We start from the raw sequence: 27,102 nt of genomic DNA on the forward strand, positions 1-27,102 counted from the left end.
TTTTTGTTTATCTAAATGACAGCTAAAGATCTCTCTGATTGTGTATGTTAACATGTTTTATGTTGTCCTTTCCCTCCAATAGAGTATGTGCAGACGGCCCCCTATCACAAACGCTACACTGAGACACAGCTGGAGGCCGGAGCAGGCTTCATCCTCAACGACTTCAACGAGGAACAGGTGACATGGAACACCCATAGAGAGAGAATTACTAGAGGGACAAAGCCTCTCATTTCACTGCAATTCTATTTCTATGAGCACACTTCTACAGCCATGTCAGTTCTCATGGAATATGGAGAGAGAAGCGACAGTAGGGAGGCATTACTGTATGTAGGCACACTACATCCTCTGCACCTACAGTTGAAGTTGGAAGTTTATGATGAAGCCTACACTTAGGTTGGAGTCATAAACTTGTTTTTCAACCACTCCACAAATTTCTTGTTAACAAACTATAGTTTTGGCAAGTCGGTTAGGACATCTACTTTGTGCATGACTAGTCATTTTCCCAACAGACAAATTATTTCACTTATAATTCACTGTATCACAATTTCAGTGGGTCAGAAGTTTACCTACACTAAGTTGATTGTGGATTTAAACAGCTTGGAAAATTCCAGAAAATTATGTCATGGCTTTAGAAGCTTCTGATAGGCTAATTGACATAATTTGAGTCAATTGGAGGTGTACCTGTGGATGTATTTCAAGGCCTACCTTTAAACTCAGTACCTCTTTACTTGACATCATGGAAAAATCAAAATAAATCACCCAAGACCTCAGAAGAAAAATTGTAGACCTCCACAAATCTGGTTCATCCTTGGGAGCAATTTCCAAACGCCTGAAGGTACCACTTTCATCTGAACAAACACCATGGGACAACGCAGCAGTCATACTGCTCAAGAAGGAGACGTGTTCTGTATATCCACAATAAAATGAGTCCTATATCGACATGACCTGAAAAGCCGCTCAGCAAGGAAGAAGCCACTGCTCCAAAACTGCCATAAAATAAGCCAGAATACGGTTAGCAAATGCATATGGGGACAAAGACCGTACTTTTTAAAGAAATGTCCTCTGGTCTGATGGGGAAAAAAAATAGAACTGTTTGGCCATAATGACCATCGTTATGTTAGGAGGAAAAAGGGGGATGCTTGCAAGCCAAAGAACACCATCCCAACTGTGAAGCACGAGGGTGGCAGCATCATGTTGTTGAGGGTGCTTTGCTGCAGGAGGGACTGATGCACTTCACAAAATAGATGGCATCATGAGGCAGGAAAATTATGTGGATATATTGAAGCAACATCTCAAGACATCAGAGACCAAGTTAAAGCTTGGTCTCAAATGGGTCTTCCAAATGGACAATGACACCAAGCATACTTCCAAAGTTGTGGCAAAATGGCTTAAGGACAACAAAGTCAAGGTATTGGAGTGGCCATCACAATGCCCTGACCTCAATCCCATAGAAAATTTGTGAGCAGAACTGAAAAAGCGTGTGTGAGCAAGGAGGCCTACAAACCTGACTCAGTTACACCAGCTCTGTCAGGAGGAATGGGCCAAATTGCCCCAACTTATTGTGGGAAGCTTGTGGAAGGCTACCCGAAACGTTTGACCCAAGTTAAACAATTTAAAGGCAATGCTACCAAATACTAATTGAGTGTATGTAAACTTCTGACCTACTGGAAATGTGATGAAAGAAATAAAAGCTTAAATAAATCACTCTACTATTATTCTGATATTTCACATTCTTAAAATGAAGTGGTGATCCTATCTGACCTAAGACAGGGAATTTTTACTAGGATTAAATGTCAGGAATTGTGAAAAACTGAGTTAAATGTATTTGGCTAAGGTGTATGTATACTTCTGACTTCAACTGTATATGTCACAGGAGGTAGTGCACTTGCTCTGTAAACAAAAGGTCCCTGGTTCAAGTTCCATTTCAGCATTCTTCCCTCAATTGTTCCACTAAAAGAATACAATGTTTAGCTTTCCTTCTACATATACAATTTCTAATATTGCCCATCGTGAAGTGTCCTCTCTTGTGATTCCCTCCCGCCGCAGTGCAAGGCGGCCTATCAGAGCCTGCTGATCACCGACCAGCATAGCCGAACCAGGAAGTACCTGCTGTGTGTGGCCAGTGGTGTGCCGTGTGTGTCTCACATCTGGGTGAGGGACTGTTGCAAGGAGGGCAAGCTGCTCAACTACAGGAACTACCTGCTGCCCGCCGGAGTGGGCCCTGACGAGCGCATAGTGGAATGGTGGGGATTGTAGTTGTTTATGTCCAAAAATTGTCAGACTACACCTGCCCCTATCATATAGGAATATTAATGCAGGCAATTTAAGTCGGCCCTCTCAAGTGACACAAATGTAAACACTGGTAGTCTACTATTATAATGGCATCCACAGTCTATCAATCAACCACATTTTATAAAACCCTTTTAACAATAGCAGTTGTCACAAAGTGCTTTACAGATACCCAGCCTAAAACCCCTTAGAGCAAGCAATGCATAAGCACCGTGGCTAGGAAAAACTCCCTGGAAAGGCAGGAACCTAGGAAGGAACCTAGAGAGGAACCAGGCTCTGAGGGGTGGCCAGTCCTCTGGATGTACCAGGTGGAGATTTTAAGAGTACTTGTGCCAGATGTGTTCAACTGTTCCTAGATGACCAGCAGGTCAAAACAAATAATCACGGTGGCTATAGAGTCCTGCATTCAAACTGAACAAAACACTTCAAGAATGAATATGGTCCTGGTGCTGAGGGGAATGCATTGAGTGCTTTTGTTTATTTTGATCAGGCATCCGCGCTGCAGCCCGTTTAAGGCCCTGCGGGTCCTGTTGGTATTTGAGGAGCCGGCGGAGCTGTGGTCTGAGCTGCTGATGATGAGTGGAGCTTCCTCTGTGAGACAGCATCAAGCAGAAAAGGACAGCTCTGGTACGTACAATACATGTTCTCCTGTCCCAGCACTGTGCTTGCAAATTAACTATCAAAACAAACATGTTGGTGTGTCTGTATGGTAACACCCCTAACACTTATTAGCCCTGAAGGTCACGGGTTCAATCCACCTTTTCCACTTTCTGTTCTCCTGCGTTACATTTTTGTCAAGCTAATGTTTCTAATCTTGATCCCTACACAACAAGTAGTTCAAGATGATCACTAGGTAACATTCTAGAGTAAAAGCCAAAAAGATGACAAATGCATGTTCTGGATGTCTGCTTTCATAACGCGTCTTATGTTTGCGTCAACAGACATTCCTGTGGGCAAGTTTGATGTGGTGGTCACAGACCGCACCTGTCCGCCATTGGTTCTGAAGAGTGTGACATCACAGGAAGTACCCATGGTGTCGCCCGAGTGGCTAATCCACAGTCTAATCTGTGGGGAGCGCCTGGGATACCATAGCAACCCCCAATATCGTCATGACTACACATCCCCACCCTCATCCTAATCCAAGCCTCCCTTCGCGCACATACAGGTTTATTGTAGGTAGATGATGCCCTTATCCTCAGATCTGGAATCAGTTTCCCAACTCGCAATCATTATGAGGGGTGATATCTGACCCTGTGTCAGTGCTTAGGAGCAACTTGTACCTACATACACACCGTCAACCACGTTAAATGTATTGTGTCAGTTCTATTGCATGCTACTGTATATAGTTTTAACCTGTCTGTTTTTATGGAATAATAAACTGACTTTCATTTTAATTATGGTTTATTTGTCTGTTTCTTCATGAAAAGGCACACACATTAATGATACAGTATTTACAATTTATACAAGCTCTGTTACTTACCCTATTGTATCTGATTGAAACAGCCTGTTCTCAAATCGGTTTGTGCTGTATAGCCAACTCATACAGAGCAAACCGATCTGGGACCAGGCTAGAGGAACCATACAGAATAATCATTGACACAATGGGGTTATGCAACAACATACTGATTTTCAAGTCCTTCCATCCGACTTGAAGATAAATGGTCTGGAACGCTTGTTACTGAAGACCTCATCTGAAAATCATCCTCCATTTTCTCTCCCAATCAGAAACTGCAAAGGAAGGCAAAATACAGGTATCAGTGTTGAGGGGTGTGCAGGGTTAAGTTCCCCCTAGACGCTGATCTTGGGTCAGTTTAGCATTTCCCCCACCAGAGCCGAGCAGCACTACGCAAGTTGCGTAGGGCCCCGCCTCCCCTCGTGTCAAAGCGGGTGTCAATGTTTACAACTTCGATGAGAGGAAGAAGTGGAACTATCCTTCTGGTCACGAAAGGAGAAAACACCATGAGAGTGAATTGCGGGATCAGCAATCGGGTAAACTTGTGTGCTCTCCAAATAACAGTAACGTTGATGTACTAGCTTGCAGTGCATCTCTCTAGTCTGTCTTGCTAACCTTGCTGGGCAGTGCATCTCCTGGTCTGTCTGTTGCTTGCCAGACAAATGAGAGAGTGAAATGCAAAGGAAAACAGTGTTTATAAACTGCAGCTCAGAAAAGATGTGCACGAAATTAAACTCACGCTTTCCAGCAGCAACCTCTGTAAAAGCCAGTCCAGACAATATATGGGTGTGATGGCACTCCTCATAGGCACACAATTTTAAAACAAGACAATGATTATCTAGTCTCTCAGTCAAGGTTTAGTTACAACTCTGGACTATTGATGTATATATTGAATTTAAAAGTTGATATACTGGGCAATATGGATGCACATCTCTCAGTAATAATAACCAAGTATTCAGCCAAGCCATAGTATAAATAGTATTTTCTATTTGAAAATGTATAAAAGGAAATCTGGGGAAGCCAGTTTGAATGAGCCTGATGCAGATGATAAAATTAATACTATTCATCTATAATTTACAGGTGCTATGCTTAAGTTTGTCAGTAGTGGAGATGCTGGATCATCAGTCAGTACAAGCACAGACTCCGTTGATCCACATCCAGCCTCAGCCAGAACTAGACCCTGTACAGCCGTCTTCAGCAAATACAAACACAGACCCAGTACTGCCGTCTTCAGCAAATACAAACACAGACCCAGTACTGCCGTCTTCAGCAAATACAAACACAGACCCAGTACTGTCGTCTTCAGCAAATACAAACACAGACCCAGTACAGCCGTCTTCAGCAAATACAAACACAGACCCAGTATTGCCGTCTTCAGCAAATACAAACACAGACCCAGTACTGCCGTCTTCAGCAAATACAAACACAGACCCAGTACTGCCGTCTTCAGCAAGTACTAACACAGACCCAATACAGCCGTCGTCGACAAGCACTAACACAGACCCAGGTGAAGTACAGGCAGCCTCAGCCAGTACTAGCACAACCAGAGGTGTACAGCCAGCATCAGATACAAGCAGCTCAGACCATAATAGAACAGTTGATGCTCCACCAAATAACCCAGCAGATTGGCCCCCAGTCTTAACAGACTTTATGAGGACTGAGTTGGTGCGCTGAGGTCCATTCAAACTAGGACTAGATTTTTCTTAACCTAAAGACAAGTCTAGAAGAGGTTTCCATCAGGCTTATTACAGAGACAGCTGTCAAATGGGGAAAGATGACCAGGAGCTGGCTAAATGGGGAAAAGATTACCAGGAGCTGGCTAATTGGGGAAAAGATTACCAGGAGCTGGCTAAATGGGGAAAAGATTACCAGGAGCTGGCTAAATAGGGAAAAGATTACCAGGAGCTGGCTAAATGGGGAAAAGATTACCAGGAGCTGGCTAAATGGGGAAAAGATTACCAGGAGCTGGCTAATTGGGGAAAAGATTACCAGGAGCTGGCTAAAATGGGGAAAAGATTACCAGGAGCTGGCTAATTGGGGAAAAGATTACCAGGAGCTGGCTAAATGGGGAAAAGATTACCAGGAGCTGGCTAAATGGGGAAAAGATTACCAGGAGCTGGCTAAATGGAGAAAAGATTTACCAGGAGCTGGCTAAATGGAGAAAAGATTACCAGGAGCTGGCTAAATGGAGAAAAGATTTACCAGGAGCTGGCTAAATGGGGAAAAGATTACCAGGAGCTGGCTTTCATAACCAAAAACACTGCATTGTTTTAGCTGTAAATTCTTTTTAACTAAAGACTACAAAATAATAAAGGAAGGCGTGAATGACTGGTCAAATATCAACGCCATTCTGAAACACCGTGAGGATAGTCCTGAACACAAACAATATGATTAAGTGGAGAGAACTTGATCTGCGCCTAAGTCGGGGACAGACTCTTGACCAGATACAAATGACAATTTTGGAGGCTGAAAGAAAGAGATGGCGAGATGTCTTTACACGTTTAATAAGTATCACCCAGTCTCTGGCTGAAAGAAACCTAGCATTCTGTGGTTCATCAGACAAACTCTTCCAACCAGAATGGAAACTTCCTAAAAGGAGGTTGAATTACTGGCAAAATTTGACCCCGTTATGGAAAATCATCTCAGCAAAATTAAAGATGGAGAGACACATGTTCATTACCTTGGGAAGCGCACACAGAATGAGCTGATACAGATTGTGAGTGACAAGATTCTAGAAGCAATGATGACTCAAAGTACTTCTCCATTATCTTGAACCTGACATTAGTCACCAGGAGCAAATGTCCATTATTCTGAGAAGCGTGGCTTTAAGGGAAAGCCAGAGATCAAGGTGCACTTCCTTGGCTTTGTGAATGTTGAGGTTACAACAGGCTTGAATCTGTGCACTGTCATCTTAGATAAGCTGAACGAGCTGAAGATTCCATTTGAAGATTGCAGAGGGCAAGCTTATGATAATGGGACCAACATGAAGGGCAAGCACCAAGGAGTAAAGCCAGACTGCTCCAAAAAAATCCCAGAGTCGTGTTCATCCCATGTGGCGCACCTACTCTAAACATTTGGGCATGTGCAAAAGCTCTTCACCTTATTTTCAGCTGGCACACAAAGATGGAGTGTTTTGAAGAAACACATGAACATAACCGAGTGACACAAGATGGGAGAGTAGGCTCCAAAGTCTTCATGCAATCAGGTATCAGGCTTCACAAGATGGGAGAGTAGGCTCCAAAGTCTTCATGCAATCAGGTATCAGGCTTCACAAGATGGGAGAGTAGGCTCCAAAGTCTTCATGCAATCAGGTATCAGGCTTCACAAGATGGGAGAGTAGGCTCCAAAGTCTTCATGCAATCAGGTATCAGACTTCTGAGGTTCGGGAGGCATTACTGGAAGCCAGACAGACGATCAACGATCCTATGGCCAAAGTGGAGGCACAAGCACTTGCAGAGGAAGTTGGGTCCTACCGCTTCTTGATTTGCTGTGTCGTATGGTGTGAGATACTGACAATAACAAACAAAGTGAACAAGCTCCTCCAATCCGCCTCAATGCAGTTGAATATTGCCGTGAATTTAATCTCAAATGCAAAGGCACCGGGAAACTGGATTCTCTGAGGCCCAGACAACAACATTTGTGAAGAAATTCATGTGGGGGCTTTTCTGAAAGAGAAGAGACAGAAACAGCAAGAGATATTTCAGCTACGAGGCTCCTGATGAACCAGTGACTGACGCACTGAAAAACCTTGAAGTCAACTACTTCAACATTGTGATCGACTCTGCTGTGACATCCACGGATGAGAGATTTGAAACACTCAACCAGGTGAAAACCAAATATGGAGTATTGCTGAACTTCAGTACTGCCTCTCAGATGTCCAGTGAATCTTAAGGCTCAGTGCATGGAAGTTAAACTCTCTAACCTTCAGAGATGTCTGTGACATCAGTGGAATGGATCTGGCACATGAGATTCAGAATGTACCTGATCTGCCATCAGATGACTGCCTTTCCTTTCTCTGTGAGAACAACCTGGAGGAGCTCTATCCTAACCTCTGGACGGCCCTAAGTACTGCAGTCACTCTACCAGTAACAGTAGAATCGGCAGAGAGGAGCTTTTCAAAATAAAAGCTCATCGAAAGCTACCTGAGGTCTTCCATGTCTCAGGAAGGTTTGGGTGGTCTGGCCATCATGACGTGGGGAAACACATGTCCTTTGATGACTTTGCATCAAGAATGAGCAGAAGAGGAATATTTTGATGGTAAGATTTGAATTCAAATGTTTGGACACTTAGTAACATTGTCAGATTGTATGGCAGAAGTGCATGTGTGTAAATGACTGCTTACATAACTATGTGACATACTTTCTCCATGTCTTCCAGACAGTCCAGATAGACTGGTGTCCATGCTGATGCTGAAAATGCCCAGGCTGTAGAGGGAACCTAAGTTAATCACACAGCTGTATAGGTTTTATTTGACTATTTTAAGACATATAGCTGCAGCCAGAGCCTATAGGCTTATGTTTACATTGTATAGACAAAGCTACATGTGAGGACTGGACTAATTACCAGGCAGCAGAGCCAAAGGTCACTGTTATATTGGATTATTTTCTACAATTTCTTATTTATGTTAATATTCAATTATCATAAGATTCTATAGAACATATATTAATTAAATATTGTTTGTTTATACCTCATTCTGTTCTGTATAGGTCTACTTATTCTTAGACTGACAGATGGAGCAAACTGTTTTAAAGGAGGGAGGATTGTAGTGGGAGCACTGGGGTGTCAGGTGTGACAATGGCAAATGGTTTACAGGTCAGGTAGGAGGGGCCCTTAGCAGAATTTTGCTTAGGGCCCCAGGGAGGACAGGACCGGCCGGCTCTGTTCCCCACGATTGGTTAGGATTGGTAGAGGGGGAGGTGATCGCATCATGTCAGGTCCCTCCCTACCTGCCCAGGGTGTAGTGTAGTGTCTTGTCAGGTCAATACCTGCCCAGGGTGTAGTGTAGTGTCTTGTCAGGTCAATACCTGCCCAGGGTGTAGTGTAGTGTCATGTCAGGTCAATACCTGCCCAGGGTGTAGTGTAGTGTCTTGTCAGGTCAATACCTGCCCAGGGTGTAGTGTAGTGTCATGTCAGGTCAATACCTGCCCAGGGTGTAGTGTCATGTCTGGTCCCTACCTGCCCAGGGTGTAGTGTAGTGTCATGTCTGGTCCCTACCTGCCCAGGGTGTAGTGTCATGTCTGGTCCCTACCTGCCCAGGGTGTAGTGTCATGTCTGGTCCCTACCTGCCCAGGGTGTAGTGTAGTGTCATGTCTGGTCCCTACCTGCCCAGGGTGCAGTGTAGTGTCATGTCTGGTCCCTACCTGCCCAGGGTGTAGTGTAGTGTCATGTCTGGTCCCTACATGCCCAGGGTGTAGTGTAGTGTCATGTCTGGTCCCTCCTGCCCAGGGTGTAGTGTAGTGTCATGTCTGGTCCCTGCCTGCCCAGGGTGTAGTGTAGTGTCATGTCTGGTCCCTACCTGCCCAGGGTGTAGTGTAGTGTCATGTCTGGTCCCTACCTGCCCAGGGTGTAGTGTAGTGTCATGTCTGGTCCCTACCTGCCCAGGGTGTAGTGTCATGTCTGGTCCCTACCTGCCCAGGGTGTAGTGTCATGTCTGGTCCCTACCTGCCCAGGGTGCAGTGTAGTGTCATGTCTGGTCCCTACCTGCCCAGGGTGTAGTGTAGTGTCATGTCTGGTCCCTACATGCCCAGGGTGCAGTGTAGTGTCATGTCTGGTCCCTACCTGCCCAGGGTGTAGTGTAGTGTCATGTCTGGTCCCTCCTGCCCAGGGTGTAGTGTAGTGTCATGTCTGGTCCCTACCTGCCCAGGGTGTAGTGTAGTGTCATGTCTGGTCCCTACCTGCCCAGTGTGTAGTGTAGTGTCATGTCTGGTCCCTACCTGCCCAGGGTGTAGTGTAGTGTCATGTCAGGTCCCTACCTGCCCAGGGTGTAGTGTAGTGTCATGTCAGGTCAATACCTGCCCAGGGTGCAGTGTAGTGTCATGTCTGGTCCCTACCTGCCCAGGGTGTAGTGTAGTGTCATGTCTGGTCCCTCCTGCCCAGGGTGTAGTGTAGTGTCATGTCTGGTCCCTACCTGCCCAGGGTGTAGTGTAGTGTCATGTCTGGTCCCTACCTGCCCAGTGTGTAGTGTAGTGTCATGTCTGGTCCCTACCTGCCCAGGGTGCAGTGTAGTGTCATGTCTGGTCCCTACCTGCCCAGGGTGTAGTGTAGTGTCATGTCTGGTCCCTCCTGCCCAGGGTGTAGTGTAGTGTCATGTCTGGTCCCTACCTGCCCAGGGTGTAGTGTAGTGTCATGTCTGGTCCCTACCTGCCCAGTGTGTAGTGTAGTGTCATGTCTGGTCCCTACCTGCCCAGGGTGTAGTGTAGTGTCATGTCAGGTCCCTACCTGCCCAGGGTGTAGTGTAGTGTCATGTCAGGTCAATACCTGCCCAGGGTGTAGTGTCATGTCTGGTCCCTACCTGCCCAGGGTGTAGTGTAGTGTCATGTCTGGTCCCTACCTGCCCAGGGTGTAGTGTCATGTCTGGTCCCTACCTGCCCAGGGTGTAGTGTCATGTCTGGTCCCTACCTGCCCAGGGTGTAGTGTAGTGTCATGTCTGGTCCCTACCTGCCCAGGGTGCAGTGTAGTGTCATGTCTGGTCCCTACCTGCCCAGGGTGTAGTGTAGTGTCATGTCTGGTCCCTACATGCCCAGGGTGTAGTGTAGTGTCATGTCTGGTCCCTCCTGCCCAGGGTGTAGTGTAGTGTCATGTCTGGTCCCTGCCTGCCCAGGGTGTAGTGTAGTGTCATGTCTGGTCCCTACCTGCCCAGTGTGTAGTGTAGTGTCATGTCTGGTCCCTACCTGCCCAGGGTGTAGTGTAGTGTCATGTCTGGTCCCTACCTGCCCAGGGTGTAGTGTAGTGTCATGTCTGGTCCCTACCTGCCCAGGGTGTAGTGTCATGTCTGGTCCCTACCTGCCCAGGGTGTAGTGTCATGTCTGGTCCCTACCTGCCCAGGGTGCAGTGTAGTGTCATGTCTGGTCCCTACCTGCCCAGGGTGTAGTGTAGTGTCATGTCTGGTCCCTACATGCCCAGGGTGCAGTGTAGTGTCATGTCTGGTCCCTACCTGCCCAGGGTGTAGTGTAGTGTCATGTCTGGTCCCTCCTGCCCAGGGTGTAGTGTAGTGTCATGTCTGGTCCCTACCTGCCCAGGGTGTAGTGTAGTGTCATGTCTGGTCCCTACCTGCCCAGTGTGTAGTGTAGTGTCATGTCTGGTCCCTACCTGCCCAGGGTGTAGTGTAGTGTCATGTCAGGTCCCTACCTGCCCAGGGTGTAGTGTAGTGTCATGTCAGGTCAATACCTGCCCAGGGTGCAGTGTAGTGTCATGTCTGGTCCCTACCTGCCCAGGGTGTAGTGTAGTGTCATGTCTGGTCCCTACCTGCCCAGGGTGCAGTGTAGTGTCATGTCTGGTCCCTACCTGCCCAGGGTGTAGTGTAGTGTCATGTCTGGTCCCTCCTGCCCAGGGTGTAGTGTAGTGTCATGTCTGGTCCCTACCTGCCCAGGGTGTAGTGTAGTGTCATGTCTGGTCCCTACCTGCCCAGGGTGTAGTGTAGTGTCATGTCTGGTCCCTCCTGCCCAGGGTGTAGTGTAGTGTCATGTCTGGTCCCTCCTGCCCAGGGTGTAGTGTAGTGTCATGTCTGGTCCCTCCTGCCCAGGGTGTAGTGTAGTGTCATGTCTGGTCCCTACCTGCCCAGGGTGCAGTGTAGTGTCATGTCTGGTCCCTACCTGCCCAGGGTGTAGTGTAGTGTCATGTCTGGTCCCTCCTGCCCAGGGTGTAGTGTAGTGTCATGTCTGGTCCCTACCTGCCCAGGGTGTAGTGTAGTGTCATGTCTGGTCCCTACCTGCCCAGTGTGTAGTGTAGTGTCATGTCTGGTCCCTACCTGCCCAGGGTGTAGTGTAGTGTCATGTCAGGTCCCTACCTGCCCAGGGTGTAGTGTAGTGTCATGTCAGGTCAATACCTGCCCAGGGTGTAGTGTAGTGTCATGTCTGGTCCCTACCTGCCCAGGGTGTAGTGTAGTGTCATGTCTGGTCCCTCCCTGCCCAGGGTGTAGTGTAGTGTCATGTCAGGTCAATACCTGCCCAGGGTGCAGTGTAGTGTCATGTCTGGTCCCTACCTGCCCAGGGTGCAGTGTAGTGTCATGTCTGGTCCTTACCTGCCCAGGGTGCAGTGTAGTGTCATGTCTGGTCCCTACCTGCCCAGGGTGTAGTGTAGTGTCATGTCTGGTCCCTACCTGCCCAGGGTGTAGTGTAGTGTCATGTCTGGTCCCTACCTGCCCAGTGTGTAGTGTAGTGTCATGTCTGGTCCCTACCTGCCCAGGGTGTAGTGTAGTGTCATATCAGGTCAATACCTGCCCAGGGTGCAGTGTAGTGTCATGTCTGGTCCTTACCTGCCCAGGGTGTAGTGTAGTGTCATGTCAGGTCCCTACCTGCCCAGGGTGTAGTGTAGTGTCATATCAGGTCAATACCTGCCCAGGGTGCAGTGTAGTGTCATGTCTGGTCCTTACCTGCCCAGGGTGTAGTGTAGTGTCATGTCAGGTCAATACCTGCCCAGGGTGCAGTGGTGTCATGTCTGGTCCCTCCCTGCCCAGGGTGTAGTGTAGTGTCATGTCAGGTCAATACCTGCCCAGGGTGTAGTGTAGTGTCATGTCTGGTCCTTACCTGCCCAGGGTGTAGTGTAGTGTCATGTCAGGTCAATACCTGCCCAGGGTGCAGTGTAGTGTCATGTCTGGTCCCTACCTGCCCAGGGTGCAGTGTAGTGTCATGTCTGGTCCCTACCTGCCCAGGGTGTAGTGTAGTGTCATGTCTGGTCCCTACCTGCCCAGGGTGTAGTGTAGTGTCATGTCAGGTCAATACCTGCCCAGGGTGCAGTGTAGTGTCATGTCTGGTCCTTACCTGCCCAGGGTGTAGTGTAGTGTCATGTCAGGTCAATACCTGCCCAGGGTGCAGTGGTGTCATGTCTGGTCCCTCCCTGCCCAGGGTGTAGTGTAGTGTCATGTCAGGTCCATACCTGCCCAGGGTGTAGTGTAGTGTCATGTCAGGTCAATACCTGCCCAGGGTGCAGTGTAGTGTCATGTCTGGTCCCTACCTGCCCAGGGTGTAGTGTAGTGTCATGTCTGGTCCCTCCTGCCCAGGGTGTAGTGTAGTGTCATGTCTGGTCCCTACCTGCCCAGGGTGTAGTGTAGTGTAGTGTCATGTCAGGTCAATACCTGCCCAGGGTGCAGTGGTGTCATGTCTGGTCCCTCCCTGCCCAGGGTGTAGTGTAGTGTAGTGTCATGTCAGGTCAATACCTGCCCAGGGTGCAGTGTAGTGTCATGTCTGGTCCCTACCTGCCCAGGGTGCAGTGTAGTGTCATGTCTGGTCCCTACCTGCCCAGGGTGCAGTGTAGTGTCATGTCTGGTCCCTACCTGCCCAGGGTGTAGTGTAGTGTCATGTCAGGTCCCCTACCTGCCCAGGGTGCCTCCTGACTGGGTGTAGTACTTGTTGTAGTCCAGCCTGAGCAGCAGCTGAGCCAGGTCAGAGTTGATCTGGTGGTTTCTGACACCTGACAGGATCTTGAAGAGCAGGAAGGACTGACGACTGAAACCCTGAAATTACAGATGAAGTACTTCATTGTTTGCATTGGCCATTTAGCACCAAAGACTACAAGCAATTACTATAATATAGTAATATAGGCGTGACAATGGGTGAAAGGTTATTGTTAGCAGTTCTAGCAGACAGCCTTACCTTGACCAAGATGTCCAGTTGGGCTGTTCCTCTCTCATCCAGCGGAGCCACGTTCTGGCTGACCAATGAGCAGAAGTTGTGACACAGCTCCAGGATCTCATTCAGACAGTGGAACACCTGGGATAGGAGAGAAGACATTAGACAAAATTCAAAAATGAATGGGAAACCATAGCTAAGTGGTCATTCAAGGCTGAATCCTAATTTGATAGTGTTGTTATGCATGATTAGCACTCAACACGCAATAACACGTTCAAGGTTGTCTTCATTTCAGTCGCGTTGTGCCATTGGGTCAAGTAAGTGGTTACCTGGTCAGGTAAGTGGTTACCTTGTCAGGAACCATATCAAAGTGACATGGCAATCTGATCATCTGCATAACGTGACTGCAATAAAGAAGACGTTGAAGTGGCCTTAAATTACTGCCACATTGTATTCACATCAAATGCTAATAAATTGAGACGCTAACTGGCTTGAGCAGGATGAAGGACTGTGCTAGCAGGTTGCTAAGGAAGTGGTCGTGGGCCAGCCGGATGCTCTCAAAGTCTCTGGTGGAGTTGATCTGCTGCAGCAGCTGAGAGAACTGAGACTCCAGCACGTCCACCTGAGAGAGGAGGGAGGAGAGAGGATGAGAGAGGAGCAGCACAGCCATGTTAGAAATATGGCACCAACAACAAGGTCATTCATAGCCTGGTCATAGGAATAGATGTGTTGTCTTGCCAACTCCTATGACCAACTTTGAGCTGGCTATACAGATATGGGACCAGTTTTGAAAGAGGGTCCGAGCAGCAAAAACAAATGTGCATTGTAGTTGTAGAACAAAGAAAGGAATGCTTGTTTGCATTAATATGGCCATGGTAAACTGAGTGTGGTGCATTGAGCCTCTCAAATTTCCTCCCAAAGCTGAATATGAACAGGTAAAAAAACTATACAGTCTTGTCTTTACTACTGCTCTCTATTCTTAAAAACAGACCAGATGCACTGTACAGTACTTAGTCTTTGGATGTACAGATGACACGTGGTTGTGGTTCCGTGTGGCTCAGTTGGTAGAGCATGGCACTTGGAAAGCCAGGGTTGTGGGTTCGATTCCCACGGGGGACAAGTATGAAAACGTATGCACTCACTGCTAAATGACACTTGTTATTTCCTGGAGATATAATCACCTGTAGGTAGTACTGCAGATTGTCCACCAGGAAAGCCATGTGGTTACGTAGCCTCCACTTGACAGCATCTGTCTGGTTGGATTTGAGGTGTTTCCTCTGCATCTGTAAAGCCCAGCAGTGCTGCAGCTCAGACTGCACCCGCCGCACACTCAGCAGGTAACGAAATATCACATTATACCTGGGAGACAGGACAGAGTCAGGGATATTACATTATACCAGGGAGACAGGACAGAGTCAGGGATATTACATTATACCTGGGAGTCAGGACAGAGTCAGGGATATTACATTATACCTGGGAGACAGGACAGAGTCAGGGATATTACATTATACCTGGGAGACAGGACAGAGTCAGGGATATTACATTATACCTGGGAGACAGGACAGAGTCAGGGATATTACATTATACCAGGGAGACAGGACAGAGTCAGGGATATTACATTATACCTGGGGGACAGGACAGAGTCAGGGATATTACATTATACCAGGGAGACAGGACAGAGTCAGGGATATTACATTATACCTGGGAGACAGGACAGAGTCAGGGATATTACATTATACCAGGGAGACAGGACAGAGTCAGGGATATTACATTATACCTGGGGGACAGGACAGAGTCAGGGATATTACATTATACCTGGGAGACAAGACAGAGTCAGGGATATTACATTATACCTGGGAGACAGGACAGAGTCAGGGATATTACATTATACCTGGGGGACAGGACAGAGTCAGGGATATTACATTATACCAGGGAGACAGGACAGAGTCAGGGATATTACATTATACCAGGGAGACAGGACAGAGTCAGGGATATCACATTATACCAGGGAGACAGGACAGAGTCAGGGATATTACATTATACCTGGGAGACAGGACAGAGTCAGGGATATTACATTATACCTGGGAGACAGGACAGAGTCAGGGATATTACATTATACCTGGGGGACAGGACAGAGTCAGGGATATTACATTATACCAGGGAGACAGGACAGAGTCAGGGATATTACATTATACCAGGGAGACAGGACAGAGTCAGGGATATTACATTATACCAGGGAGACAGGACAGAGTCAGGGATATTACATTATACCTGGGGGACAGGACAGAGTCAGGGATATTACATTATACCAGGGAGACAGGACAGAGTCAGGGATATTACATTATACCAGGGAGACAGGACAGAGTCAGGGATATTACATTATACCAGGGAGACAGGACAGAGTCAGGGATATTACATTATACCAGGGAGACAGGACAGAGTCAGGGATATTACATTATACCTGGGGGACAGGACAGAGTCAGGGATATTACATTATACCAGGGAGACAGGACAGAGTCAGGGATATTACATTATACCTGGGGGACAGGACAGAGTCAGGGATATTACATTATACCTGGGGGACAGGACAGAGTCAGGGATATTACATTATACCTGGGGGACAGGACAGAGTCAGGGATATTACATTATACCAGGGAGACAGGACAGAGTCAGGGATATTACATTATACCAGGGAGACAGGACAGAGTCAGGGATATTACATTATACCAGGGAGACAGGACAGAGTCAGGGATATTACATTATACCTGGGGGACAGGACAGAGTCAGGGATATTACATTATACCAGGGAGACAGGACAGAGTCAGGGATATTACATTATACCTGGGGGACAGGACAGAGTCAGGGATATTACATTATACCTGGGAGACAGGACAGAGTCAGGGATATTACATTATACCAGGGAGACAGGACAGAGTCAGGGATATTACATTATACCAGGGAGACAGGACAGAGTCAGGGATATTACATTATACCAGGGAGACAGGACAGAGTCAGGGATATTACATTATACCAGGGAGACAGGACAGAGTCAGGGATATTACATTATACCAGGGAGACAGGACAGAGTCAGGGATATTACATTATACCTGGGGGACAGGACACGGTCGTGAATATGCCATGACGATAGTGTCAGTTTCAGGAAGACTAGCTAAGACTGAATCGGACACAACTGATCATAAGGAAAATAAAAACAGTTATATATTATTTTTTTTAACCTTTATTTAACTAGGCAAGTCAGTTAAGAACAAATTCTTATTTACAATGACAGCCTAGAAACAGTGGGTTAACTGCCTGTTCAGGGGCAGAACAACAGATTTTTACCTTGTCAGCTCGGGGGTTTGAACTTGAAACCTTCCAGTTACTAGTCCAACGCTCTAACCACTAGGCTACCCTGCCGCCCCAAATATGATCAGAAAACTTGTGAGGAATGCAATACGAAAACATGACGGTACAAACAATGGTTATATACACTCACTGGCCAGTGTATTAGGTATACCCATCTAGTACTGGGTCAGACACCCCTTTGCCTCCAGAACAGCCCAAATTCACTTTTTTAGTTAATAACCAAATACAGACCTAAGAAACAACAACTTACAGATGCACACAATCAACGACTACATCTCCTCTGTCCAGACCCGCATGCTCACACCTCCATCCACAGTGCACTGTTGTTTACCACATGGCCTGAAACAGCACTGTTTTGTTTCTCTCAGTAGCCCCAGCTCTTTCAATATTTAAATAAGAAATCATTACGTTTTTCCAAGATGAGTTATGAGCCTGAATTCTTTGGGGAATGGATTCTACAAGCCGGAAATGTTCCACAGGGATGTTGTTCCATGCTGACATGATGGCACCATGCAGTTACTGCAGATTGGCTATGGTCTACTGTACCATTGACACCAGGCAGGATGGGTTCCATGGACTCATCCTACATCTGCCATCAACATGATGCAACAGGAACCGGGATTCGTCGGACCAGGCAATGTTTTTCCACTCCTCAATTGTCCAGTGTTGGTGATGGCCTGCCCACTGGAGCCACTCTTCCTGTTTTTACCTGTTAGGAGTGGAACCCAGTGTGGTCGTCTGCTGCAATAGCCCATCTGTGACAAAGGTTGGCGAGTTCTGCGTTCCGAGAAGCCGTACTGCAGACCACTGTTGTACTGCACCGTTATTTGCCTGTTTGTGGCCCAACTGTTAGATTGCATGATTCTTACCATTCTCCTTCAACCTCTCATCAACGAGCAGTTTTTGCCCACAGGACTGACACTGACTGGATGTTTTTTTGTTTGTCACACCATTCTCTGTAAACCCTAGACACTATTATGTGTGAAAAGCCCAGGAGGGCGGCCGTTTGTGAGATACTGGATCCGGCACGCCTGGCAGCGACGATCATACCAGTCACTTAGGTCAGTCATTTTGCCCATTCTAACGTTCAATCGAACAGTAACTGAATGCCTCAATGCCTGTCTACCTGCATTATATAGCAAGCCACAGACTCACTGTCTGTAGGAAGATCCATTTTCGTGAACGGGGTGGTGTACCTAATAAACTGGGAGTGTAATGTTTAAATATTCCATTGTCTGTTTGCACAAACATTTGCTAATGGATATCACTTCATGTTAAAGGTAGAGTCAGCAATGCACAAAGTAAAAAGCAATATTGTGTCGATTTCCACAACTACTAAGAGCATTGAAGCACGAGGCTAAAATTCTCCACTGTTACGGGTCCTGCAGCTATCACATTGGACCCTGGTCAAAAGTAGTGCACTATATAGGGAATAAGGGACCATTTGGGAGGCAGGCGTTGCCTGCTGTACAATACTCACTTCTCCAGAACGGCAGGGGTGAAGAGGATGTGCAGGGGCCACTGGACCTTGTAGGCCAAGCCCAGAGCAGCCCAGCCCGTAAGGGGCACCTCCCTGGGGGAGGACTCCTGTGGGGGAGTGGCCCCTTCCCTGGTCCCTGTGACATCTGAGAACACAATCATACCGTTAGCCACAGGATGGCTCCACACCAGAGTATGTCAGGAGAGTTGAGGCGTTTGAAATCTCACTCATGGAACGGTCTTAGTTAACCACTCTGCCGCTCAACATCCTTCCTCCTGCTCTGCTAAAAAAATATTTTTAAAACGCTCACAGGAACAAACAAATAAAAACTGCTGCTCCAAATTCACCCCATTCATTTTTTGGTTAAAAAGAATTTAACAAACACCCCATATACTTTTGTGACTATGTACCATTTGTTTTTGAAGTAGGCTGTCATAAGAAGGTTCAACATAGGCTACTAAACAAGCACCTACCTAGGTGATAGGTTGTGGCCACTGTGTTAAAAACAAGTAGCTTTTTCTCTAATTGATTGATGATCAGATACGTCAGTTGTAACTGGTTCTGTTGAACTAAAATTTTACACTTGATAGACAACTTTAGTAATGTTAAAAACTTAGACAATTTTTAACAATAGCCTATATAGAAACCAAAACGTCTCTGGTGCAGCTGCATGGCCACATTGGTTGTCTTGTCATCAATTATACAGCCTGTGACAGATTTCTTGGTCGACTCATATCAACATCTCTGTGCATTAGTGGTGGGGTAGGCTGAATAAATACAACACAACAGACCTTAATAAAAGAATGGTGATGAAGGAAATGAAAAATGGTGGACAGAGCATGGCCTGAGGTTGTGACTGAACAGTACCGGAGCGCAACTGGGATTCTCTCCAACGATCCTACATTTTTTTTTTATTTTTTTTTTTAATTCAGCCAAATAACACACTCCATTCCTCTCTCCACATACTCTGATCCACTCCATCACATTGTTCACAAGATGGCACACACTGGGTAGACCAGAACTTTGTGAAGAATAGTGCACTATTATGTGGATTAGGGTGCCAAGTTCAACAGCCTTCTTTTCTCGTCTGCTTTTAAAAAGATACCAGGTGACTTCCCAGTACACATCCATCAGATTGCCTTCTCTCATCTGGTGTTCCCAGGTTATAGCAGGAGAGATGAGGGAGAGATGACCAAGACAGGCATGTATAGACTGTCTTACAGTTAGCCACCAGATGGCAGCAACTGGTTACAAGAAAATATACTGGAGCACACAGCCGCCGGTCCCAATATGTTCCTTACCCCTTCCCCTTGGCCCTGACCTTTCCATGTTTACAGATCTGAATGGTATAAAAAGGTATAAGAAGTGTCATGGTGGACCTTCCGCCACATTACAGATCTGCAAACATGGAAGTTAAGTTAAGGCCATGGGGTAGTAGGGAGCAGACCTGTGTTCAAATACTATTTAGGGTATTTCAATGACTTTCAAAAGACATTTCAAAGTAAATATTTTCTTTGAAAATACAACTAGCTGAATATTGGAATGCATTTGGAAATACACTTAATGTATTGGCATGTATTACAAAATACACTGAAAATAAGTATTTCAAAAACAAATACTCATATGAACATGTACTGAGCCCAGGTCTAGTAGGGAGTGAAAAGAGAACTCTAAGCAGCTCTAGTTAAACATACAGTTAGATCTCCTAGACTCCTAGTAGAGGGTTTCTGCTCCAATGAAAAGCCACTCTGAGGAACAAACCTTTGCTCTCCTTCCCCTGGTAGTCGATGGTGAGGTGCAGGAGAGGCAGGAGGTTGTCGTCGTCCAACAACACCTTGTGGGCAGCCTGCTGAAAGGCCACATTTACGTCTGTGGAAGAAGGGATGGAGAAAACAGCCACTGTTAGATCCAAAGAATGACTGCAATACACATGAACCTGTTCATATTCTTCTGTACTGCATCCTTCCTTCCTTCCTTGGAATAACAACAATCAGAAATGACTGGGTTGGTGAAAGATATTTACTGGAACCCCTACTTTGACCTAGCCACAGTGTTAGATCAGTGATCACTTCAAGAAAGGGAGGAAGTTAGGATCCAGTTTAAACTGCATTTTTAAGTATTCCAAAAGGACCATGGTTTGTGATTGAATAAAGGGGGAATTTTCCATAAGATGAAGTAGGCCCTTAAGAGGTAGAATGCGCTATCAAGTTTAGATGTCTGTTAGAGTAAACTGATCCAGGATCTGTAAACATACCGTGTTCAGTGACAGCCGTGGGCGGGGTCTTGAGCATGTGCTGAGCGTGGTCAATGAACACCTGGTACAGCTCGCCACGGCCCAACAGGTAAAAGTCCTTTATGATCTACAGGGAAAGAGAAACGGGCGTGTTTGAGGGGTCAGCTTTAACAAGGCGAGGCACAGAATCACTCATCTTGATCACATAAGGAGTAGTTATTTGAGATGCAAGGGGATTTGTAGATACGTGATTCTCAGCAGTCCGACAGCAATGTAGTCGAGCTCAAACATGACCACTAACAATCTGAAATCAACTGTACTGTCACAGCTAGATAGTCCAAATACAAACCTTCAGTTGCCCCAGGAGATCAGATTCCTCCACCATTAATGTCCACAGGTGCTGCAAATAGAAGGATACATTCATTCACCAACTGTTGATTGGATTCACATACCGACGACTAATGTATGGAGTTATTGAGATGAATATGGCCCTAATATCAACTGAATAGAACAGGACCTTTTTGTCCAGCTGATAGTGGGAAGTTGCAGCAGACGTTACAAACACATATCTGACATTTCCTCAGATATGGTGAAGTGCGAAGCCCACCTCTGCCACGGTGCTGCGGATGCCGTCTATGAGGTTCTCAAAGTCCACTAGGCTGAAGAGGGGCTGCTGTTTGAGACGGTGCAGCTCTGTTGCAAACATGTCCTCCTGGTGCTTCAGTATAGAGCCTGGACACAAACACACACAGAGGGAGGAAAACATGATCCATCAAATCTTCCAAAATCTTTCATTCCAAGTTGAACGTGGATCTCCTGAAGTGATATTGTCGCAATATGTTACATTGAAGTAGTGCTTGGCGAGATAGTTCGTGATTTTTTTGTTGTTGAAGTTTTTAGAGAAGCGTAGCAACCAAAGCAAACCAAATAGATGCCAAAATCAGCAATAGTACTAATGGTGCTTACCTGAGTGAGGGTGAAAAGACAGAAAACGCCCCCTTTCTCCTCCCTCTACTGTTTCCCTACTGTAGCTAAATCCTTAACAAGTCAACGTGAAACGTAGCTACAGCTAATAACAAAGGTACATGTGTGGACCAGGTTCTCACCAGCTCTGGACGGGCTGTGGTTGTGGTTCTCAAACATCTGGACGGACTCCCCCACGAAGAGGATCTTCTCAGCCACGCGGATGGGGACGTAGGAGGGCAGCATCTCAGCCCGCAGAGAGAACTGCTGCAGGGACGGAGCCAGCATGTTCTCTTCCTCTATCAGCCTCTACAACAGAATACAGACAACAGCATCGTTCATTAGGGAACACAATGGAAAACATTTTCAAACAGAAAACCAAAATGAGCATGTCTTATTGGACCAGTCTGGGTACTCACTCCCTGTTTCAGTTAGTTTTTCCCTGCTTTGTGCCTTATGAACATGACCCAAATCAGCCTCCTGAAACTGACTGGAAGTACATACAGACTTTTAGATCTTATCCATCCTACAATCTTTACTCCAACAGTAGTGGTGCAAGCTTTACACTAACGCAAGCACTTCAAATCCAGGTGGACAGATAAAGTGCCAAGGTATGAAGTAGGATGAAATTACCCATAGACACTGATCTTAGGTCAGTTTTGCCTCCCCACCCGATATTTAAGTTTAGGATTTTGGGGAAGATATAAACTGAACCTGAAGCTGTGCCTAAGGAAACTTCTACCCGCCATCTCGCTAGATTCTGTAGTTCTCTCAGCTGGAAACATGGATGCAATTGACAATAGATGCTGATCTAGAATCAGTTTTTCCTCTTACCTTAGATCAGCCAGTTAAGATTTGAGGAAGATATAAGCTGATCCTGAATCTTAACATAAGAGCTCTCACCAGGTCCTGTAGTTCTTTCAGCTGTTTACCGCTGAGGCCTCCAATCCCCAGGTCCTCCTCGTCCTCCTCCTGGTTGGCGGCGGCCCCTCCAGCGCTGGGCCCCTGCTTCACATAGAACTCCTCACTCTGGTCCAGCAGCAGACCGTGCAGCATCCACGCCGCCAGCTGCTTGTACATCACCCCGTGGCACACCGCCAGGATCCTGTGTAGACAGACAGAGATAATTTATGTTGTGTTGCCCTAAGAAACACCAGCCAGGTATCAGTATAGATTCAAGTGTTTATGTGTAGGAGGGGATGACATGTGTCATGGGAATGATTTATCCAGGGGAGAAATAACTCATTTTAAAAAATACACACCCTGGGATCTTAATAACCCCTTCAGGTTTTGCCTGGAAATATGGCATGCATATTTCACTCTGCAGCATCAGTTTCAGGATGACACCACACATGCAGCATAGATCCAAGTAATAGCATAAACAATGCATAAAGCTTCTATATGAGGCTAACTTTACATTTGATTGAAAAAGTTGTGGCCGTAACTTACTTCTCCAGGGCCATGCGAACAGGGGGCAGACCTCCACAGCTGTGCTTGTACACCGTCTCCAGGATCTGACAGCCGTGGATCTAATTAGAACATACAGGATATGACCTCATTTCCATATTCCACACTAATTGATTCAACTGTGCCTACCCATGATGCACTCTGCTCTGAGCGCTGTGACAACTTTGCGCCCCTGTACCACAGCAGCCACCATGATGAACTTTAAATTGGTAGAAAGATGGTATTGTTACAGAAAAATTCTAAACTAAGTCACATCAGAAATGTGTTGACCTTTGAGAACACAAAGTTTTTGTAGAGCGCTATGGGTGTATGAAAAGTGCTTTATGAGTGTCTTAAATCATTTCCTCCAAAGTAATTGTGTTTGTGTGATTTCTCAGTCATATCATGCCCTTATCTTCTGGGACTGTATTGTCTCATCTCCATTGTAATGCCTTCACCTTCTGGGACTCTTGTCTTGTCTCCATTGTAATGCCCTTATCTTCTGGGACTGTCTCGTCTCCATTGTAATGCCCTTCCTTACCTTCTGGGACAGTCTCGTCTCCATTGTAATGCCCTTACCTTCTGGGACTGTATTGTCTCCATTGTAATGCCCTTACCTTCTGGGACTGTATCGTCTCCATTGTAATGCCCTTACCTTCTGGGACTGTATTGTCTCCATTGTAATGCCCTTACCTTCTGGGACTGTATTGTCTCCATTGTAATGCCCTTACCTTCTGGGACTGTATTGTCTCCATTGTAATGCCCTTACCTTCTGGGACTGTCTTGTCTCCATTGTAATGCCCTAACCTTCTGGGACTGTATTGGTCTCCATTGTAATGCCCTTACCTTCTGGGACTTTATTGTCTCCACCACCACCATAACAGAGGGAAACAGCAACTGAAACTGGAGAAGAACAACATGATTACATAAAATGACTAGGGTATATTGTTAAATTAATATTTTATTTCCTAATTACATTCATGACATATTGAAAGATACTGTGGATCTTATGACTGTAGGTGTGAAAGTTGACATTTAAAGATGGAATCCGCATTAGAGGAAACAGCACCACTGTCTGGATTGGATGCTGTGGATGAAAATCCAGCACTTGGAGAAAGAGGAAATTAGGAATATATGTATAATTAGTAAACTACATGTACAGTACATGTGAGCGAAAGTAGCAGTTGAAGTATTTTTGTCCGTTAGTTTACTCCAATCAGGGGAGGGGTGGAAGGGTGGCAGCGCCACTGTACACCCCCAGCACTTTGTTATTGTTTTTGTCTTGTGGATGAAATGGAGGTGAGGTGCGTCGAGCAGTGTGGTCAAAGAAAAAACGTGCAGTACATATTGTTCTGTTTTATCGCGTGCAAAGACGTTTGAGGGGGAAAAACAGTGTTTGTAGCTTGCAGTAACTTGTTTGTTGTTGTAATATCCTAAACTCTTTCACCATTAAGGATTACCGCTTTAAAGGTCTAAAACAATTAATTCTACTTCAAATGTACAACAAGCAAATCTAAATCAGAAAAACTAGTAAAAACAGTAACTGGCATTACCTGATCCAACATATAATTCACATGAGAAATGGAGAGATGCGGGTCGCCAAGAAACTGCAATGAAGAGGACAATAGTGGGATTTATTATGAATGTGCATTGTATTAATTAGTGCTACAGTGCATTTTGTAAATGATCTTCGGTACCTCTTGTTCGAGGTCCAGGAGAGCCTGTCTATAAGGCTGTAGCATGGAGTCCAGTCCCGTGCAGAAAGCCCGCAGGTAAACCCCATTGAGTCCGGCCTGGTTTGTCTGAATGGAGTGGTGCTCCTGCAAAGTACAATCACAGCTTGTTAAGACTATAGTATTTAGCTATATCTGATTAGTATTTGCTGTAATACTAGTACATCTTAATCTAAAAAACAACAACACATGGCACTCACTCTAAAGTTGGTTTAGATTCATTGTCACCGACTCTCACAGAATTTAACCAGTTAATCAGGATTAAAAATATAAACCCATCTAAGGGGAGGTTTCCCAGACACAGATTAAGTGTAATTCTGCACTAAAAACCATTTTCAATGGAGATTCTCCATTGAGTTCGCTTTTTATTCCAGAGAGGTATACTACGAATCAGGTTTGAGGAGTTAGCAAAGTAACTTTGTTCAACCTGGAATAACCGGTCAAGATGAAAGAGGCTCACCTTTTAGCCAGGTACATTTCTATGGCAATGAATCCTTCAGAACTAACCTGTTCTGGGGTAGGATAACTCAGGGCTTACTATATTTATCCTGAATGAAGTGTCTGATGCCACGTTAAATACAACTAGGAACACGGATAAATATGAGGTCAAATCATAACGTCAGTGATCTAAAGGTCAGAAAGTCTGACTTTTAGAAAAAGGCCCGAGTTGGAATTCCGAGTTGGATGATCATTCAAATCGATTTTTCCCCAGTCGGAGCTACATTTTTTTTACTTTCCAGTTGTTTAGAATGTACTGAAGTCGGAGATTTACGAGTTCCTAGATGTTTTGAGCGATTAAATATGTAATTAATCAAGCGTTTATGTAAAAATATATATATTAAGACACCCATCACATTACACATTTAGTAATGACAAGATGCATTTGAAGGTTCACCCACAGTAAAACTTTTGCATGACAAAAACATTTTTACTGATAGGATTGGGGAAAAAAGGTGCTTGTGTGCATAGATAAGCACACCAAAGCACATCAAAAACAGCATTATTAGCCTATTTCACATCATAGCCTGCTGAATTTGCAAGATAACTTATCTTTCATGTTAATTTCGGCAGAAATGAAAATGTGGCACTGACTCTCCCATTGATTGATGGTTTCAGCATTGTCTCAATGAAGAGTTTGGCGTTCGACCAGCAACATGCGACATGCCGCTGCTAGAGTTAGCGGCATGCGGACGAGCAACATCCACCGTTGTAGTACTGATGATGTATGAGCTGGAATGTGAAGCTAATTGAAGCTGGCTAGTTTTATAAAAGCCTGAGTATATCGAGCTTCAATCGTAGTTTTCCTCAAGTCTTCACCTTATTAAAAAGTAAGAGACAAGCAGGGAGAACATTGGAGACGGAACCCCAGATATCCTTCAACGGTCTCCTCGATTCCAAATCAAATCACATTTTATTGGTCACATTCACATTTTTAAGCAGATGTTATAACGAAGGAAGTGAGAAGAGGAAAATGCTTTTGGCACTCCATCTTCTGGGTATTTATCTCACCTGCTGGTGGACATGGCCTGTGTGTTGCTCTATGAACTCTGTGAAGCGAATGTAATCGGATCCCAGTTTGCAGAGGCGGTTCAGGACACTGGTCTCACTGGGATGGAGAAAGGGCAGGTCCTGGGAGACCTACAGGAGTAGCAGAGGTTCAGTTAACCCCTTACTCATAACTCCTTAACAGTGCATTCTTGAACTATGGTTCAGTTAGCTATATGTACATCGTGGAGTAAGGTTCAGTAGGATGCATGTCACACTTACTACCAGCCACTAAACAAAACTATAGTGAAGTGTACATACAGCAACAATAGAAAAAAAATAGTGATGGGTGCCAACAAAAGCAGAAAATAAAACAATTCATAAGGTTACTAGCTAGTTGCACTAGCTAGCTACTTGAGGGAAAAAAAATTCACATAGCTAGCCAGCTTCTTGCAGCGGTGTTTGTACTTTGTAGAGCTAGCTTTGTACTGTAGTTAGGTAGGTAACGTTATCCCGATATACCTGTAAACCTGTCCGTTTGTTCCATGTGAATATAGTCCCAGGGTATCCACTTAACGCCAACAAGAGCTCGTGAATCATTTTAATTAACTTAAAATCGTATATCAGGTCAAAGTTTACATAAATTGCACTGTTGAGCCTGTCATTCAATCACAACACTGCCGATTCTGTCGCCGCCGCAACCCGATGACGTGTCAATGACGAGAGTGAAGAATTATGGAAATTGTAGTCTTTCCTTTGGTTTCCACATAAGTTCATTAAACGTTTTCTTCCCTTGTACGATTGATTTAGCTACTGTAATGATCATTTTTTTCTATCTAAACCCCCCCAACATATATATAAATGATCTC

The 27,102-nt window shown here is 45.6% G+C and overlaps 2 protein-coding genes across 7 annotated transcripts in view; one reads left to right on the forward strand and one right to left on the reverse strand.

Moving 5' to 3' along the window:
* LOC110506150 (TP53-binding protein 1) overlaps positions 1-3,683 on the forward strand; it is a 65,533-nt gene extending 61,850 nt beyond the window's left edge. For all 6 annotated transcript variants that reach the window (XM_090239065.1, XM_090239069.1, XM_090239067.1 and 3 more), the window contains 4 exons: positions 83-177; positions 2,047-2,243; positions 2,780-2,916; positions 3,231-3,683. In XM_090239065.1, coding sequence (XP_090095191.1) covers positions 83-177; positions 2,047-2,243; positions 2,780-2,916; positions 3,231-3,427 — 626 coding nt within the window. In that variant the 3' untranslated portion in view covers positions 3,428-3,683. The remainder of the gene's footprint in view (positions 1-82; positions 178-2,046; positions 2,244-2,779; positions 2,917-3,230) is intronic.
* LOC110506838 (tubulin, gamma complex associated protein 4) lies at positions 3,673-27,066 on the reverse strand. The gene is made up of 18 exons (XM_090239072.1): positions 26,756-27,066; positions 26,258-26,386; positions 24,713-24,835; positions 24,569-24,622; positions 23,862-23,918; positions 23,019-23,098; positions 22,473-22,674; positions 21,713-21,878; positions 21,214-21,338; positions 20,956-21,006; positions 20,628-20,733; positions 20,135-20,242; positions 18,374-18,518; positions 14,709-14,886; positions 14,015-14,149; positions 13,552-13,668; positions 13,273-13,412; positions 3,673-4,017 (listed from the first exon to the last, which is right to left on the reverse strand). Exons 1-18 carry the CDS (start codon positions 26,831-26,833, stop codon positions 4,011-4,013), a joined length of 2,001 nt encoding a protein of 666 aa, XP_090095198.1. The 5' UTR covers positions 26,834-27,066; the 3' UTR covers positions 3,673-4,010.
* Between the last annotated feature and the right edge of the window lie 36 nt (positions 27,067-27,102).

Source organism: Oncorhynchus mykiss, chromosome 6 (genome assembly GCF_057628025.1).
Source record: "Oncorhynchus mykiss isolate SJ-2025 chromosome 6, ASM5762802v1, whole genome shotgun sequence".
Lineage (NCBI taxonomy): Eukaryota > Metazoa > Chordata > Actinopteri > Salmoniformes > Salmonidae > Oncorhynchus > Oncorhynchus mykiss.

Bases quoted from the DNA above. Each gene is read 5' to 3' on its own strand.
- LOC110506838 (XM_090239072.1), bottom strand. From the start codon at position 26,833: ATGATTCACGAGCTCTTGTTGGCGTTAAGTGGATACCCTGGGACTATA. The intron at 21,879-22,472 runs GTGAGAGCTCTT...ATTCTGTTGTAG, and splicing joins TGAAAGAACTACAGGACCTG to AGGCTGATAGAGGAAGAGAA. The intron at 13,669-14,014 runs GTTAGCGTCTCA...CTCCTATCCCAG, and splicing joins CCTTCATCCTGCTCAAGCCA to GTGTTCCACTGTCTGAATGA.